The sequence below is a fragment of the Argiope bruennichi genome, chromosome 1 (genome assembly GCF_947563725.1).
Source record: "Argiope bruennichi chromosome 1, qqArgBrue1.1, whole genome shotgun sequence".
Taxonomy (NCBI): domain Eukaryota; kingdom Metazoa; phylum Arthropoda; class Arachnida; order Araneae; family Araneidae; genus Argiope; species Argiope bruennichi.
In genome coordinates this window covers 48,263,811-48,283,494 of record NC_079151.1, presented here as the reverse complement: position 1 = coordinate 48,283,494, position 19,684 = coordinate 48,263,811, and the positions used below count along the sequence as shown (strand labels likewise).

The 19,684-nt window shown below is 26.4% G+C and overlaps 1 protein-coding gene across 4 annotated transcripts in view; it reads right to left on the bottom strand.

Annotated features, from left to right (window-relative positions):
* The window catches only part of LOC129972634 (rho guanine nucleotide exchange factor 12-like), a 98,694-nt gene that overhangs the window by 14,201 nt on the left and 64,809 nt on the right, over window positions 1–19,684 (bottom strand). For all 4 annotated transcript variants that reach the window (XM_056086962.1, XM_056087039.1, XM_056086882.1 and 1 more), the window contains 8 exons: window positions 12,403–12,461; window positions 12,187–12,258; window positions 11,806–12,059; window positions 10,454–10,680; window positions 9,773–9,898; window positions 4,120–4,237; window positions 2,422–2,600; window positions 1,510–1,756 (listed from right to left, as the gene is read on the bottom strand). In XM_056086962.1, coding sequence (XP_055942937.1) covers window positions 1,510–1,756; window positions 2,422–2,600; window positions 4,120–4,237; window positions 9,773–9,898; window positions 10,454–10,680; window positions 11,806–12,059; window positions 12,187–12,258; window positions 12,403–12,461 — 1,282 coding nt within the window. The remainder of the gene's footprint in view (window positions 1–1,509; window positions 1,757–2,421; window positions 2,601–4,119; window positions 4,238–9,772; window positions 9,899–10,453; window positions 10,681–11,805; window positions 12,060–12,186; window positions 12,259–12,402; window positions 12,462–19,684) is intronic.

The window sequence follows — 19,684 nt, the reverse complement described above, 5'->3', positions numbered from 1 at the left end:
GGGTCCCTATTTTGAATTTTTAATTAGAATTTTAATTATTAATTAAAAACTAACTTTTCCACTAAAAAAATCTTTTCATTTTTTCCCATCACCAAATGAGTAATGTTTGTTTGTTTTTTCCCCCCATGCTAATAAGGCTAGGCTTAAGATTTTTTGGCTGATTATTTCAAACGATTCTGTTTATTTTCTTAATGTTTGGTGCATTTAAAATTAAACATTGTTGATTAATCGATCTTGCAGATTCATTCTGAAGTACTTTTGAATTAAAATAAAACAGAATAAAGGAAATTAAAAATTTCAAATCCGCATAGCATTACCCCAACTGGCATAGAAAAATTCACACATTTGCATTACCATCACTGGCATTGAAAATTCGTGCATTTGCATTATGTTCTGATTGTTGACAACTATTTTCAACAAATGCGGACTTGATTTAAATTATTTTTAGGTTGGTTGTGTGCTTTTGTAATTAAATTGTATTTATGTTAGTTATATATTTTCTGTATATGCTTATAGTTTTAAGTACATCGTTTTTTTTTTTAAGTACTTTTTTTAAACCTGTTTTCGACCGATTATTTTAAACTATTCTGTTTATTTTTTTAGTGTTTGATGCAATTAAAACTAAACATTGTTAATTAATCGATCTGCTCATGATAAATCTGAGAAAATTGTGTTGACAAATTCTTGAGATATTACATAAATTAAGAAAGATATTCTTTAGTGCCAATAAGGTTTAAATGCTCAGTGACTCTGTTTTCAGTAATCATATTATTAAAAAAAAATGCTTTGTTTCGGTAAAAAATATTATTATAGTAATTGCAGATTAATCATTTCCACTTTAATTTAAAGCATAAATTCTACGGGAACTAACAGGAAATTAGTAGATTAGTAAAATTAGTAACAAACAGATGTAAATATTACATTATGACTGAAGGCCTTTATAATATTATGAGTGAATTATATGACTATCAAAATTTGAAGTTATAAAATATTTTGATGCAGTTATTAAAGTAGGAATTACACAAAATATTTAATTATTAAAATTTTAACAAGCATTAAGATTGGCGAACCGGCTGGTCGCCAAAGGCGGTTAGTAATAAATAAATAAATCTCCCAAGCTGTCATAAGTTAAATTCAAAATATCAGAAGAAAATTAGTGTCTCAAATAATTTTTGAAAACCTTTGGTGAAAATTAAAAATATTTAATAATCATAATATTCTTTACTTATTCTAATCAAGGATCATAATTTTTATATCAGATCTTCTAGAAATACTAATCATTTATAACCATATATATTTGTACATAATTTTCTCTTATTTAATTTCAATTTAACCAGATAATTCCATTTTTATAAATATTCTTAATGTATGAAGCAATAACAGTAATCAGCATTTTACTGCCAACATCAAGCATCTTTGATCAATATATAACTATACTTATTTTTACTCAAACAGGAAATAAGATTTTAAAAATCGAATGATCTACAAAGCATTTCTTTAATATCTCACCTGTGGCATTTTCACGAGAAAATATGTTCTGGACCCTGAGAATTGGACTGTGCATGATTTTTGTATCTTCTCTCCCGCTTGTGAGAATAGTGTTATGGAATTTTAAAATATATTTTTCATCTTGTTTTTGAAAAAGAATAAGTATGTCCTCCATCAAAACTACATGCATTTCAATGTGCTTCTGCTTGCTATGACGCCATAAAAGAGGACCTTCATATAGCAATTTATGAGATGTCAAATCCAAATTCTGAAAATGAAAAAAATATTTTTCAATTCATTTCAAAACATACACTTGAATTTAAAAACATTAATAAAACAGAATTATTAAAATTCCCTTCAAAAAATTCAAAACAATAATATATTAAATCCTACATTATCTTTACATACAATTTTAATACCATCTATTGAAAAAAATTACTTAAATAAAAATCAAACAATCTCAATCTTTATAGCTCAATTTGAAATATTGAATTTTTCTTACTCCAGCCATGTCTGAGATTTTAGCTGTTGTGAAATTTATATAAATTCATTTTAAAGTTTTAAACATAGTAGGCACAAGAATGTAATGCAATACAAATTGCAACAATACAATGTCAACTACAAAAAAAATTCTTATTATTGATATAAATATTTTACTTTCAATGTATAACAATGTGACAATTGAAAATATCACGAGCTTTTTTAGTCTATAAACAGAAAACAAAATTATTTTGTTTGGAAATTGGCAACTTTTAAACTTTCAAAATTCTACATAGGTCTATAAGTATGAAATCAGTCTAAAATGGATAAATTTGCTGAAAACAATGGCTGACATGAAATTCACACTTTAGATTGAGCATGACTGATAATACTGGTAACCAAAATTATAATTTAAATTTATTCTGAAACACTACATTTGTTATTTCATAATACCTTAAAACTTTGCACTACTGGATGTTCAACTTTTTCAAATGCACTTTTGTCCATTTTCTTCTGAATGTCAAGCAGCCTGTGCCTGTTTTCAGCTTCTTTAATTGCTGAATCAACATGAACCAGAATTTCTTTGCTACATTCTACAGCCCTCTGTAAATCAGCTAGCTCTTGAGTATTTGCTGTAAAAAAAAGGTGTCAATAAAACAAATATCCAGAAATTGTCTTTATGTTTAAAACGCTGTAGTTAATTATTATAAACATGAATGCAAGTATGCAAGTGGCAAATTATTTCTGAATATTTTGAAATTTTAAATTTATACTGCAAATGTTACAAGTAAAAAAGTAAGTAATTTTAAAACTTTAAAATCTATATGAACATATATATATATATATATATATAAACTATTAGAATATTTACAATCATCTAATCTAAAGAATGTCATTTCATATGTTTTTTTAATAATGACACATCTTTCAAATCAAACAGTTTGTTCCAATATTTTTTTTTTAATCTGAACTGATAACAGAATAAATAACATGGATTATATTCAAAAATAATTTTATCAAAAAAATATTTTTGATAAAAGATGATTTCACAAAAAAATCAACGAAATTTATTTATCTATTATATATTTTCCTGCAGGTCATGAATTTTTGGACAATCTTATATACAAGATGGATGTGACTGATATAACAACATTTACAGCATGCAGATCAAACAAAACAAACACTTTTCAACAACAATGTATATATTATGTCTAGGAACACATACTATAGTTACAAGAATCAATATATTCAATAAATTTTAAAAATCATATTTTCATTATACAATTTATTAATCAAAAAATCAGCTGCTGAGCAAAAATTGTTGAAATTCAAAATTATTTCATTTTTATATGATCAGGCAACAAATATCTGAAATTAAAAATTTAATTCATGACATATAAAAATGAGTAATCCACAGTAAGTATTAGTCATTGTTAATTCATAATTTAAAATAATGATTAAAATAAATACTCAGATTTAAAAAAAGAAATACCCAAAAAATATATTATGACAAGCCTGCTGGTTTCCAACCTAGCAATTTCAATTTTATTGAGATTTGGGGAAGAAGCAAAAGCTAAACATTAAAATCAAAACTGATCACTCAATTCTTTAATTTTCAATGAAAATTTCTTATGTATATTTTTTGTAATATAAAATGTAATCAAAATTTATTTATATACATATTGATTTGATTTTCTACTAATATTTTTCTGTAGTGAATTTTTAAAAAACTGACATTTAATTCTATAGATATTTAAGTCAATGTTTGCATTTTAAAATATCATTCTATAACTGATCATTTTTATAAGCCATTCTTATGTATCATTATTTTTTTAATTGAATACAGTTTTATTCCCTTTTGTTTTTGATACATATAATAAGAGCAAGGAAATTATATAAATAATATACTAAAATGACTGCATGTAATTTTTATTTATCTATATGAATACATATTCTACCTTGATAATCCATATTTATTCAGATAAAATTCTTCTATAAACCAGCTCTAACAGTACAGAAAAACATCTGTTTAAATCATAATATATAAATATTTTTAGGTAAATACAGATGTAAGTAGAGCAATATTTTACAAGCTTCTAGCAGCAGAATAAAAACAGATGAAGTGTCATAGAATATGTCGAATCAACTTACGTGGTGTATACTTGGCAATATTTTCTAATAAAAGTGGATATTTAGTCAACCTTTGGAAACCAGATGCTATTATATCTTTCAACTGTAGCCTTCTACATAAATTATTTGTTTCAGCATCCTGTAAAAAAATTATTATTATTATTATTTAACAAATTAGCTGTAATTCGAAACAGGAAAAGACCAGATTTCAAAAATTAAAACATTTGATCTCTTTGTAACATAATGGTTAAAATTAGTTTCTTCAATACAAAATGTTACAAGGAGAAAAAAAAAACAAATAAACAAAAATATTTTTTTTTCTCTTCCCATTCAATTTGATATCAAAATTAAATAATAAACTAAATTACAGAAATTCTTTTTCATATGCTGCACTCAATGTAAAAAAGATGAAATACTTTATTAGTTTCTAAGAAAGAAAATGGAATGTATGCTTAAAACTAATGTTCATATTCAAATCTAATTTTTTTTTAAATATCAAATTAAAAGATATTGTAAAGAAAATGATTTTTTTTATCAAATGCAAAATTTCAATTTTACCTCCATTAGCACATTTAATTCAAAAAAATTATACATCTTAAATAAATACCACATTTTTATCTAATTTCATAAGCTAGATTCAGTTTAATTTCAACTATTAAGAAAAAATAGATAAAATTTGAAAATTCTTTTTGTACAAAATTAAACAAATACGTTATTTTATAAAATAAAATATTTCACCACACAAATGCAGAACAAAAAATAAAGAAAAAAATCTTTATATTTCAGAATATTTAGCAAATACATAACAAATTTTAAACAATTTTCAAAAGAGACACATTTATCAATCAAACAATCTGTAAGTTTTCATGCATAAAGTGGTATCAAAATGCTTCTTTTCAGCATATTAAGAATCAGGAATCCAATAAAAGGAATAAGTAGTTATTCAAAATGAAGGAACAGATTTAAACCTTTATATTTTCTATGGGCAACAACAGATATATACAATATATAATTGGGCAGAAAAAAATTGATAGCTTTATTTATTTTGCATTTATTATGATTTCCATTTATTAAGCAGTAGATGAAAGGAAAGTTCATTTCTTGCCACATATGAAATAACATTCCTGGTCATTGAACAAAATAATGTAACAATATGATCTTGCAAATCTTAAAGAATAGTAAAAACATAGATTTAAGGATTTCTATCAGCTTAGATACATTCAATATATAAAGACAGTTTCCCTCCCTCCTTTCTTTTTACTTTGCATATACAAATGTTATCTATTAACTTTTCACACCAATTATAAATCTGTATATGATGAGGTATTTCTTCCTTGTATTTACAACAAAATGCACGTTGCAATGAAATAATGAATTCAATTTCTTCATACAGCAATATACACAATAACTTTTCTTGAGGCATTGCAATTTTTTTGTACACAAACAGCACTACTTTTACAGGGATTATTCAAATTTTTAAAAAATAGAGCTTCGAATTTTCTTTCGTCCTATAATGTACCTGTTTATGTCTCTATCCCCTGTATTTCTTTAAAAATAAATATTTTAAATATGCTTCTTCTTTTTAAATAATTCAGCATATAAAAACATATTCAAGTAAACTCTGCCATAAGAAATTAAACAATCCTAAATTATAAATCTATGCACAAAAACATGTACACAAAAAAAATATATACAATTTGACATATTTGTGAGAAGCATTAAGGAAAGATGGGGGGATGGGATAACTGACTGAAAATATTGTTTATATAGATTTTAAAACGTTGGTTAATCGGAATGTAAACATTGACAATGAAATTAAAGTCCTTATTTTCTCACAAATATTAATGCATGTTATTTAATATTTCCAATTTTTAAATCTATTAAATCTGCTTTTTAAGAAATAAAATTTAAGGATAAATATTCAACAAAGTACTATTAATAGTTAAATATTAGTTAATATTCCATAGTTAAATATTATAAAATCTACAACCTGCCTGAAAACTTGAGGGTGAATAAGTAAAAAACAAATTTTTAGTAATTATAGAGGAAAAAATTTTGCAATAACAGAAAAAAAAAATTAAAGACCTTGTGTTTGCAAAAGAAGACTTTCTCCATTACATATGTAATTATTAAATATACACAAAAGCTTTATATCGTTTTCAAAAACTTTAAAATATTTGTGTAGTCCTAGTAATAAAAATTATAACACCTCATGAAGGTTATCCAAAGTAATGCAGATTTTTAAAAAAATCACAGAAATTTTTTCTATATAAGTTAAATAGTATTTACTACAGAAAATTAAATTTACTACAAGTTTATTACTGTTTACAATGCAAGTATGCTTTTTCCAATAAAAAAAAATAGTAAAAAATTATTTAAAAAGATCAGAAAACTAGCAGTCAGGTTGTTCCATGTAGAAAGAAATTTCATATGTGAAGTAATGGTAGAAAATATGCATTTTTGAAATTTTGGGTAATGTAAGAAAAACTTAAATAAAAAAAAAATATTTTGAAAAATTTTAAAAATTGTAACAATTTTCAAATGCTAAAAGTTTTTGGCAGTTAAAAATCATTAAAAAAAAGTGAATTTTTTGTAAATTACTGAATTAAAAAGTCCATTTTCAAAAAGATAACAATAGTACTGTTTGCACAAAACAGCATAATTATTGGATGTTTTGTAATTAGGAGTAATGGTGAGATTGTAATACAAAAACCTTTAAAAAAATCTTCATATTAGAAAGATTATAATTTTTTTTTTTCTTTTTGTATACTAGAATTACTCATATATTATAAATGATACATTTTTCTAAAGATGTTAATTACATTTCCATTCAGTGAAAAAAATTAAGAGAAATGCAGGTAGAATTTGAAATATTCATACAAATATAATGAATATTTTGTAATAACTTATGAGATAAAATTGTTACTGAAATGTAAAAAACTGGTCAAAAATTTTCTCAACCTTTTTTAAGATAATACTTATATTACATATTTGAAAAGACTTTTTCTGGTAAAGGGAGCAGGCTTTAAATGATTTTTTTTATTCCTCTCATGATTATAAAAGAAAGAGAAAAAACTACAGCAATTTAGCAATTTTTTATGATTTCTATACTACAATCATGACCACTCAGTGATGTTATCAAAATAGCAAAACAAAAAGAAGAAAAATCAAAATATAGAAATACATTCAGAGCTTATGTAGTTTCATAAGGAAATTTTCCCTCAATTTTAGTTGTGACAGCATTAATTTTAGGTGCTTAATAACTCTGAATAACAACATGAAAAGTTATATAAAAATTTGCATTAACAAATTAAATAAAACACACAATTTAAACAAACTAAAATAATAAGTACTGATGAAATCAGGGGTGTTTGTGGGACCCCAAAAAATCCCCTGAAACTTTTACGGACTTACTACCGACATTTTGGAGTTTCGAGAAGGGGGGGGGGAGAAATGAAAAATTACGATTATGAAGTATTGAATGACCTAATTATAAAAGTTCAATTACTTTTTTTGCAAAATTAATAACCATTAATTTTGCAAAATTAAGACCTTTGAACCCAGGTTACGTGATCGCGCATCTGGTCGAACGAAGTCTCTCCCTTTTTTTTCTACCGCGCCTACTTGCCGAAAAGAATCCAGAAGAGAATGTCCGAGAACCGGGGGAATGAGTCATAGCTCGCAATAAGGGAAGAACAAAAAAGAAGTTTTTTCCCCCTTTTCACGCATTATCACTGCCTTTGGAGAAAGCAAGGAAAAGTTTTCACCACACACACTGACCTTGCGTTTTCTGCTTTCAAAGCAAACAAAATTACCCAGATCAAAATAAATAATTCATTATTATTCCTACTTCCTTTTGAACGACGATCCCCGGAATTTCCGGGTATCAAAGTTCAAAATCCCCGGAATTCCGGGGTTTCCCCGGAGCACAAACACCCCTGTGAAATCAACATTGCTGACATTCTAATTCCCACTAATCTATCAAACAACAGGGTGGCAACAGAAACTGTGAAAAAATTTCTTGGGCTTCTCACTGACTAAACATGCGACATTTCTCTAACTTACGGCTACTAATTAAATTAGCGTCCTGACTTTCTCAATACTCAAAATTATGCATTTGTACAACATTTTTTATTAAAAATACTTTTACAAGTTATTTAACATGAAAAAAAAATATTTTTATTTAAGTTTATTTTAAAAAGGAATGAGCATGCCCAAAAAACTATTAAACAATATATTCAATATTTAACAATATTTCTTATGCATAAAAAAATACTAGAAATTTTAAGAAATAGTTTTGTTTTGAAAATTGCGTAAGTTTATTGTGATTTTTTTTTTTTTTTTTTTTTTTTTACAAAATTTTAAAACAGCACAACTAATTAAAATTCTTTGCATAAACATCAGCGCAACATGTTGTAGCATAAATATAAAAGTAGTGCAACTATACATACCTAATAATATTTTATATTTTAGCAATGATTTAAACAAAAGCAACTATCAAAATATTACTTGAAATCTCCCCCCCCTTTAAAAAATCAAATTAAATGCTCTAACCGAAAAACTTATACTTTTTCTAATTAATATGAAAGCATTTATATTTATTTATTATTACAAATGATGCCAGATATAAGATAATAATTTATAAATAATAATTATAGCAACAAATAAATTTTGCTTTCCTATTACAATTAAAATGCAAAAAATTAGAATTCAAAATTGATATAACAATTATTAAAATACTAACAAAAGCTCTTTGTTTAGAACAACCAAGTGAATTAAAAAGTTTTAAAAGTCACATTTGCAACATTTCCTTTTTAATTCCAATTCTCCCTTTCACAATTACCTCAAGAATTATTATTTATTTATTTACTTACTCACTTTTAATTCTTTAAACTCATATTTTTATGCTGTTTCCCTTTTTCTTTTCAAATTTTCACTTAATCATTCTTTCCTTCCATTTGTTTCTTGTCTTCACATTATTCATATTTGGCTCATAAATTCCTCATACTTAAAATCAATTGTTTTTATACTTCAAAATCACTTATTCCACCATTTGCTAGAATGTTGTCCTAAACTATTGCAATGTGTTTGTTTTCTTTAGTATTTCTTTACAGGACAATCTTTATTGATCAAAAATTCTCTCTCTACATTACTTTTTCCATGGAATAGCATTATCATTTTTAACAATGTTATAGTATCATTACAAGATTGCAAGAACAGGTTGATCCTAAATTAGTAATCTCCTCTGCTCTTTGAAAAATGAAAGTTGCCATACTCTCAAAAGAAATCTGTCATGGGTTTCCACTGCTACTTTCATTTTAGCAACATTAAATTTCAGATGCACAGAAATGATTGCGAGAAATCACAAATTGCATATGTGCTTGGCACAAAATGCTTTCATCTGTAATTTTCTCCTTACTTTTAGATATGTTTAAGAATTTCCCTGACATCTCTGGTTCGGTAAACAACATGAACAAAGTGTCTTATTCTGACTATAATCTAGGGTACAATAAAACAAAACTAACATAAAATAGTTTCAAAAATAAATTATTATGAAGAAAACACCGTCACAAAGATGATATCATCTGTGTATTAAATAATTATATACACAATTCATATTAATAATTTCAGGTTGCAATTTTTTTGCAAGAGTTGCAGAGACATTTATACTTACAGACAGACTTTGAGCTAGCTTTTGGTCCTTCTTCTGTCTTAGTTTCAAACTTTCTAAAGCTATTGATTGATTTTTACAATAAGTTGCAGCAGCTTGTTTGAGATGGTCACCAGCAGGTCCATCAAACTAAAAATAAATAAAAAGAAAAGATTAAGAAATATTATTCTAAACAAATTACAAAGCAATAAAGATAGTAAAAAATTTTAGAAACTTAAAAAAACAATCTAATTCTTTAGAAGTCAGTACACAAATTGTAATTAAAAAACAAAATACATAAGTGATGAAATATTGCTATATAATTTGGTAAAGAATTTTAGAAACAAACTGAAAACAATCAGAAAATTATATTTACTATCTGCAAAAGATTAGAAAATTAAAATGATAAAAAATTACCCCAAAATGAAATTAGTTAATTGCTTTATTATTGAATTAATAAGCTGAGAATAATATTCTTTCACCGAAACAAGAAAAGTTATTAATTTTTTTACATTCCATGATGCTAATTTTTATGTTTATATGAAACTCATAGATAATTTGAATTTTCTACTATAATACAAGAACAATATCAAATGTTTTTTTTTGTTTTTTTTTTAATTTTTAGTTTACTTTCACCATTTTTGTGTCTTAAATTAAATTTGTGTTCATGCAAAAAAATAATAAATAATAATAAAAAATACAAACCATTTCCAACATTAACTGGCCAATATCTCCAACCACAGGTTCAGTTTTCCGACGAGCTTTCATTTTATTATTAAATGTTGTGTGAATTTCCAACATTTCTTCCAAATTTGGAAAAAGCAAGTTCAAAAAATCAGGAGGAAGAAGTTGTTCTTGAAGCAAGGGTTTATAGAAAACTTTGTCCAGCACCTTCAGATTTCTTACATGTGTTCTTTCAGTGTGGAAAAGTTCTAAAAAAAAATACTTAGAATCAATAAAAACTAATAAATGAAAATTTATATTTGATTAGAAAAAAAATTTTAAAGATCACTTCAACATTTATGAAATCTTAATATTTAAAAATTGAATTACTCTTTCAACCTATAAATATCTAGATTGAACAAAACATAATAACTAAAAAAAGAAAGAAAACAATTTTTTAAAAAATGCATCATCAAACTTTGAAGATGTACACAAAACTGGCTTATGAACATTAAAATTAAAGTTTTACAAAATTATTAAATATACAAATAGAAAGGTTAAGAATAGAACAATGACATTTCAATAAAATATTAATGAGGTGGTTCCATTTTAAATTTATTTAAAATTTTTCACCCCTATTCTTCCTATCTTAAGCTGCAAAACACATCTATTTCCTGGTTCTCTGAAAGCATCTATTACTTTAAATAAGAACTAAAAATTAACACACTTAAAGAGAAGCCTTGTTATATGATGCACAAAAACATAAAAGAATAATCTATGTACTAAAAACAAAAGATAATCTAGCAAAGCCTATAATCATATTTAATACAGCATAGCAAAGTATCCAATTCATAAGGAATACAATAAATTACATAGTTACTTTCAGCTTATCTCACCCCCACCTCTATCAAAAAGGTGTGCAATTTTGATGTGAAAAATGAAGAAGTAAAATACACATATAACATTTTAATTAATAATCTAAAGCAAATAGTTAACAAATAATATTACCATAAGTAACTATGCATTTCAAATGAATATATTCTGAGAAACCATATTACAGATGTTTACAGATGCAAGAATTTAGAAAGGGAAATTTCTATAGCCTATCATCTACATATTTCAGTTTCATTTGCATTAATCAAGTTTTAATTAAAGTATTGAAATAAAAAATTACACAAAATGAGCTTTGGTGATTAAAATGACGAATATTAGAAGCAGAATCATATCATATAAATGGCAATAATCAGTATGGATTTAACATGTTATTTACATGCTTCAGCTATACAATAAGAAATAAACATCTGTCACATTTAGAAATCTTTTAAATTCAAGTTAATTATATACTTCAAGAATTTTAATTTACAGAGATGTAGTAGATTTTTCTAAAAGAATACCATTTATCACATCTTGTCTTTTCTTCTCCTTTGGTTTCATAACTTTCAAAACATCCCAATCAACATTTTCTTGCCACTTGGGAGGATCTGCATCGGCTTCCAAATCAGAATCATCTGATGATTGTGTGGTCATGTGCCCTCCTGAACTTGTAAGTCCACAAGTAGGAGCAAAGTTAGGAGGCACAGAATCTGCTGATACTGAAGTGGGAGTCCGATGCACCATTTCAGACGAATTGCTTGGGCTATCCAGGCTTCTGAAAGAATGTTAGTAAACCATAATGAATTTTAAATGCACAGAATGTGAAGCAAAAACTGAATAACAAGCAACACAGATTTTTAAAAATGAAGAAGAAAAATGGTAATCTAAAATAAAATCGATACCTGTTTGACAAACTGGAATTGGATGAGCTGCGAGATTCATTTAAACCATGCTTATCATCCACATCCACATCACTAAAGAAAACACATTTATTAAATGACTGAAAAATCACATATATTTATTAACAAATTGAACTTAACATATTAATTATTACTCAACTAAATGATTCGAACTAAAATAATTATTTAAAATCTGAAAGGTAGATTAAAAAATTATACCTTTTAGAACGTGGAATATTTGGATCACTTCTTTTTCTAAATGAAGGTTTACTCTCTCTCTACAAAAGGGGGGAAAATAAACATTTTACTACTTTAAAAAATTAAATCAAAACCAATTTTCAAAAGGTGATATTTATTGCAATTTATGATTATGCAAATAATCATAAATTTCAATAAGTAGAAAAAACGATTGATAAAATGAAATATATATAAAAAAATTCAAAATATAGTAATCAAAAGTGAACATATTACACATTTGCTTATTAAATAAACAAATCATAAAAGCAAAATATTTATAATGTTTAAATTCAGAATGTTGTTTTATATCAAATAAAGTTTATTTTAATGAAAGTGACAGTAATAAGAATGTCTTAAATTTTAATAATTTAAATGTCTTCAATAATAATTAATTTTAATAAAATTAATTTTATCAGACAAATAATTTAATATTAATCTTGTGCTTTCTTAAAAAATATACATAAATAATTTATGTACATAAATACATAAATTTAAATATTTATGTAATGTTTTGTTTTATTATATGAACAATCTAGTTATAATATATACTACATATATATTACATATATAATCTAGTTCCCAATCTAGTTTTCTAGTTATAATTAGTTATAAATATATAAAAAAATTAAAGACTTCCACTTATCAAACAAACTATTATCACAGTTTCAGATCTATTCTAAAAGTTTGATCCTGTTTCCTCATTCACTCCTCTGAACTATATTTTTATTCTCTCTCCTCCCCCCATTTCTGATATAAAAAAAATGAAAATACCAAACTATTGTAATCAACCTGTATGACGAAGCAATGCAAAAATTTCACCAACTAAAAGCAAAACTCATATAAACAAATGTTGGAGAAAGAAAACAATCAGTTTATATATCTAATGTAGAATATTCAAATATGTTGTTGTTGTTGTTGCTGCTAATCTCCATGGCCTGACTTAGTCGGACCAAATCCAAAAATCCGTTGACAGGAAGAAAGTCAAAAACGAGGAAGGGAAATGAATAAATTTCTCCCCAAAGAAGTCCTAAACAGTCTAGAATATGTTCAGCAGAGGCATATTCAGCATTTGTGGTACAATTATTAAAAAACATATAAATAAACACTGCTTTTAGAAATTAGTTAAATTAGGAAACAGTAAAGCAAATCCTCCAAACAAGTAGAATTAATAAGTCCGGAAAATTAATTATTGAAAAAAACTGACATCGTCAATTTGGAAAATTCTTTAAAAATTACATTTAGCATTAAATAAATCGATATTTTTAATCAGTTCCTCTAAAGAAATTACGAATTTTAAAAATGAGGACATTTAAAACGAAATAAAAATTACAAGAATTGGGTGGCAAAAAAATAAGGAAGGGACTTCTAAAATAACAATTGGTTTTTATTATCATACTTCAAACTTAACTTGTGTTTGGTTATTTTATAAAGATGTAAACTGCCTTTCATCTAAATAATTTTTAGATTTGAATTCTAAGAAGAAAGTATGTAAAGACATAAATTATACCAAGATAGAGAAACAGACGATCATGTAAATTAGCTTGTTTTGAGAACTCTGGATGAATGAAGAGGGTGAATGACAGAATCAACACGGACAGCGAGTACACGGAAAAGACAACGAGTATTTTTTTTTTATCTGTAATTTAAAGATATTAAACATAGATATTAAAATGTGAAACTTGCAAGTTGTGAAAACTACACTGTATTTCGTTATATACAAAACTGGTTTCCTTTCCATGATAATTTATACTGGCGCTTCTTCAAATGTGCGTCGGTCTCCCCAAGTGGAGACGAGCAGAAAAGTATCTATCAAAAATGCCAAAATCTTCATATCCCCAACCACCACACTTTTTTTTCTCAGATTCTTCAACGTTAATAGTAAATAAAAATAACAGAGACAATCACTCTCGTTTGAAAGGTGTGTGTGTGTGTGCGTGTGCGTGTGTGTGTGTGTGTGTGTGTGTGTGTGTGTTATTTTACAACATTATTTTATTTTTTTACTTTACTGATGCAGTTTCATTATTTTAGACAGAAATGGAGTCATGCAATTTTTAATTCAAGCCAGAAGTAGCAAAAATTTAATAAGTACTGCCTTATACCGAATTAAATACATAAGCTTTTCTATCCATTCAAATCGGAAAGTTGATACATCATCAACTGGATGATGTGTGTATTATTCTGGTGCATGATCTTTCTTGTAGCACAAACTGCAATCTATCATCGATTGGAAACGTGTCCCCCCCCCTCCCCGATTACTTCTTTTGAGAAATTTATTAAAAAATTCAGGAAAACGCATAGCGGCAATGTTAGATACCTTACTAAAACACTCTGCGTATAATCTTGAAACTTTGCTTAAACATACAAAGTTAAAATTTAAAGAGAAAAAAAAAACTCTGCCAAGTTAATAAAATTTTAATGAATACATTTCTGTATTTATTATTTTATCTCACACTCTCCAAATTGAAGAAAAAGAAAGCGTGCATTTTTAAGTGAACAGATAAAGTAAACGATAAAATTTTGCAACTAAGTTCTTATGCCGTTATCCATATAAATAATGAATTAATTCTCTGGACATCGGGATTTGACATTCAATTATTTCCAGATTATTTGCGGTACAGATAGCGTAACGTGATCCGTAGATAATACGCGAGATGGTCAAGAGAGAACACAATGAGAAAATGTTCTTTAACAACTTTTATTTTATTTATAGCTGAAATCCTACTCACTCAATAATGACTAAATACGCAGATTTCTTTGTATTTAGGTTGGCTGGCTGCGCACTTTGTTGGTTTATTTTTTCACAAAAACACACAAACAAAATCAATCAAAACTCATTGTTTATTTTGTGAATTCTGCATAGATTTGTTTATTCAACATTTTGAAATTAACAAACGCAGATAATGGAACATTACTATATAATCTTACAAATAAGGAAGGAAAAAAAAGAGGCGACTTCGGCATTGTTGAGATGCAATGAGATATTTAGTTAATATATTAAATAGATCTAGAATCCCATATTTATTATTTTTTTTTAATTTTTAAAATAACTAATTTTATATTAAAATCACTTAAATTATGATCATTTAATGATTACTTATTTTATATAATTTAATAAAACTCTTAATCTAGAAAAATAAATCTCTTTTGCCATTTTAAGCTCAAATAATTTCTTTTATTACAGTCATTTTTAAATCCACATTTTGCTCAGCTTACATTTTTGGGTAAATCGAATTTCCAGTTAAGATTCTTTTAGCTTAGAATTAACCAAGATCCACTGCATTATAAAACATCACAGGAATTCTAAACCTGGCGCAGAATTAGGGATGCTTTTGGATGCTTTTCCAATGTGTTCGCCAGATGTCTAAAATATGGCGGAAATCCATTTAACGCATCCGAAATACTACCTGCGGTTCTTCACTTTCGGAATGTCTTCAGTGCTTGAAAGAAGCCAAAATCGACTGCTAGATTTTTAAATGAATTTAAACGAGGAACTGAACGAGCAAGGCCGGAAGTACTTTTAGGAAGCGAAGATTCGTGGCGTCATTTAATTTGGTGACACCCCTTATAAATTTTTTCGTCATGTTAAAAAAAATTATGAAATTGTTTGGAAATTGAAATTTTATATAAAAAAAGTATATGTAGAGTTTACAATACAAACAGAAACCCGTTAAAAAATTTTCTTCACAGGAACAAAATGTCAGTTTTTGAGAAAAGTATTCCGCTGTTTTCATTTATTCATTCGTCTCTAAGTTTTGTTTTAGGTTTTTTTTCTCTCTCTCTATCTCTGTTGTTTAGTATTATATGAATAGATATAAAGTTTAGACACATTATAATTTAAGCCCTGCACGCCCCCCCCCTCAAAAAATAGTCTATTATAACGCTAAATAAATGTAATTAAATCTACATTTCGTAAAACGCATTTTATAATAATAATTCTTATTAGCTTTTTATAGACTTTAAATAATCTGCTTGTCAATTTTCTGTTAGAAAAATCTGCATTTTTTAAAAATTAATCTGTTTCTTAATTTCAAATTCCATAGAAAAGGAACAATGGATCTCCATCGTAATTTTATTAAAGATTTGCAATTTCTATGAAACTTTTAAGTTAACAGAAAACGACTAAATATTTAATGAAACAATATAAATGGTTTGAATTTTAAGACAACATTTATCTATTCAATCTATTGTTGGAAATTAAGCTTCGGAGGAAATTGAACGACCATTCAATTGGTACCATTAAAAAATTTTAATTACTGCTTCTTACATTAGAAATCTCGACATCCCAAACGGGATTGCGAAAACGCTGATATTGTAAGTATCTTTTAAATTCTGCTTCGTTGATACGGATAAAAGAAAAGAAAGAAAAAAAATTTATTTTATCCAAAAAAAGCATTTTATTTTTCATTCAGAAATAGCATCGGAAAATAGTTCTCAGGCAAAAAGGGATCGTGAGCAAAAAAGATTAAGAAATCATTATTCAAGCCAATGTCGTTTAGAATAATTACACCGAATTTAATAACTCATTTATTCATTAATTTATATATTCACTCTTAATAAGGATGCTACTGGTTAAAAAGAGATTATGATATCCAGTTTTCTAACGATCATTAACGCAGCAGCTGGTAAGAAATCTTCTGTAACTATGATTCACATTTAGTGACATAAATTCTGATTGGTACCTTTTTAGCAAAATAACAAATTAAAATCTATTTTTTTATTTGAAAAATGGCTAATAAAGTAACTTAATTTTTACCAAAACCTAATATTTTGAAATCTTCCACAAGCAGCTTCTCTTTATTTTTAAGGAGTTTTATGCGTTTTTTAAAAAATAGGACAAGAGTAGATATATTTTTTTATTTACTTATGATAAGAAGAAAATGATTCGTATAAATACAGCAGTTTAGGTAATGAAAATACCAGAGCCTCTCTTCCCCTACCTAGCTTACAAAACGAGATATTTTTTTTGTATTTATTTCAATATTAATTTAGATACAAAAAATTTTAATTAGACAAAATTTTGAAAATTGAAAGAGTGAATATTTTAATTCCGATCATTTCCAAAAAAGCTGAATTCAGTATTTCGTCTTATAATTTTTTTTTTAATTTAAATAAAATAGTAAAAAAAAAAGGCTTTTGAATGCTATCTAAATAATATTTAATTAGTAGACTGGACAATTTCTAAATTATAAAACAGAATATTACAAAAATTGCAAAAGATAATTATTTAGAAATGTCAAATTAACACTTCAAAATTTAAAAACAAAAAACAATTTTTTTTTAATTAGATTCGATCGTACAACCTCTTAAACTTCAATAAAAATATCGAAAAAAAATTTTAAAACGCAGGTCTGAAGGTTTTTAGGGCAGCTGGTACCCCCCACCCCCCGCAGTTATTTACTTTGCCTATTAATAAATAATCCGACTATGATCAAAAGTATAAAAAATAATATATGCTTCCAAAAAGTTTCTCAAGTTAAAATCTCACAACTGAACAACTTATTAAATTCACAACTGTACAATATTTATACTAATGTACTTAAGGCAATTCAAAAATTCTTTTAAAAAGCCGCGCCTTGTATGAATACATATAGGAAACAGAACAGCAGGAAAAATATAATATCAACAGACTCTTACACGAATCAATTTTAAATACTGCGAGATTTAAAATGAAGTGTATTCAAATGAAGTGCATTTAAAATGAAGTGTATTTTTTCATCTGTCTTATAAAGATCAAAACTATAGTTATACTAAGAATAATAAAGGTTCGCGTGTATATGTGTGCCCGCGCACGCGCTGTCGCTCTAAAGGATAAACCGTTTACCCTATCAACTACCAAATTATGGCAAAAAATATCTTTGAAATGTGCACGTTGGAGCATGTTTTTGAAATTTTATTTAATTAAAAATTAAGTTGAGTTTGGCTTTTTTTTAAGCGATAACTTCCGAAACTATTATCACACACAAAAAAAAAATTAAGTCTAAGCGCTGATTGGCGTGTTTTCTTCAAGACAGTCGATGAAGAGGTCTAAAATTACACGTTTTTATAGAATAGAAACATTCACGTTTTCATAATTCAATATTTTTTAATTTCAAGAGTGGCACTTTTTTTTATTTAAAATATTAATGTCAAGAATATTTTATTAAATAAGACTCAAACAACAAAGGATCTGTTTAAAAATTAAAAAATTCGTAATTCATTAGAACATTTATTAATTCAAACTATATAAAGTAGAATTATTTATTTCATTTATAACATTTTTTTATAAGGTTCACACGCCATTTAATCAAATTTTACAAATTAGCTGTTGAATTCTGATGAGAGTGGATATCCTGTATATATTAAACTACTATATATGCCTTAAATAAAACTGAATTATTTAATTAATTGTATAGCTATTTTAAAACATCATCGATTTTTTTCTAGCATTTTTTTTAAAGAAAATATCACATTTCACATTTATTCCATTTTATGCAAACACGTGCTGAACATCACACTTTCCTATGTTTAGTTAGGAGTAAGAGTTAACTTGATTTTACAAATTGAGTTTTTCTCAATGTCCCTGCATTTATAACGTGCTCGTGCAGGTTAAATTTAATATACATTGTTGTAAAATAGGACTAAATATTTTTTTAACAAATTCATTAAAAATAGAAACTTGATTTATATATTAAAACAATGGTACATTGAAAACAAAATTTCTGAACTTTATGATATAAAAATCATTTTTGTGCTGTAATATTTTCGAAAATTATTGTGGAAAAATGTAAAAATCTCGCTTAATTTTTAATTAATTAAAATTCTAATTTGAAAAGATGCTCCGATGTGCGCATTTCCACCATCAAAAGTGTATATGTAACATGTTTGGTAGCTCAAGGTCAAACGGTCTAGCTTGTAGAAAGCCAACAAGCACACACATATTCACCTTTATTAGAAGTACATAAACTATAGTCTTGTGTATTTTCTGTAGTCGGTTCAAGGTCATATTTTCTATCTCGTTATTGGTTGTTTGGTACCAGTAACACGGTAGAAAATGTGACCTTGAACCGCCTACAGAAAATACACAAACTATAGTCACTTCTGCTAGTTCCAGCTGGTTCGCCGAGAATATTGGTTATATTTAATTTTAGTTAAATCAATCAAGTTCAGCTTCATGCCCATGACTCCACCAAATTGTCTAGGATTACAGCCGTTATTTTTATTGTCTTGTTTAAGTTCTGTTTATTATGTACATGAATCTTTCTAAAGGGGACAGTCCCGTAACATC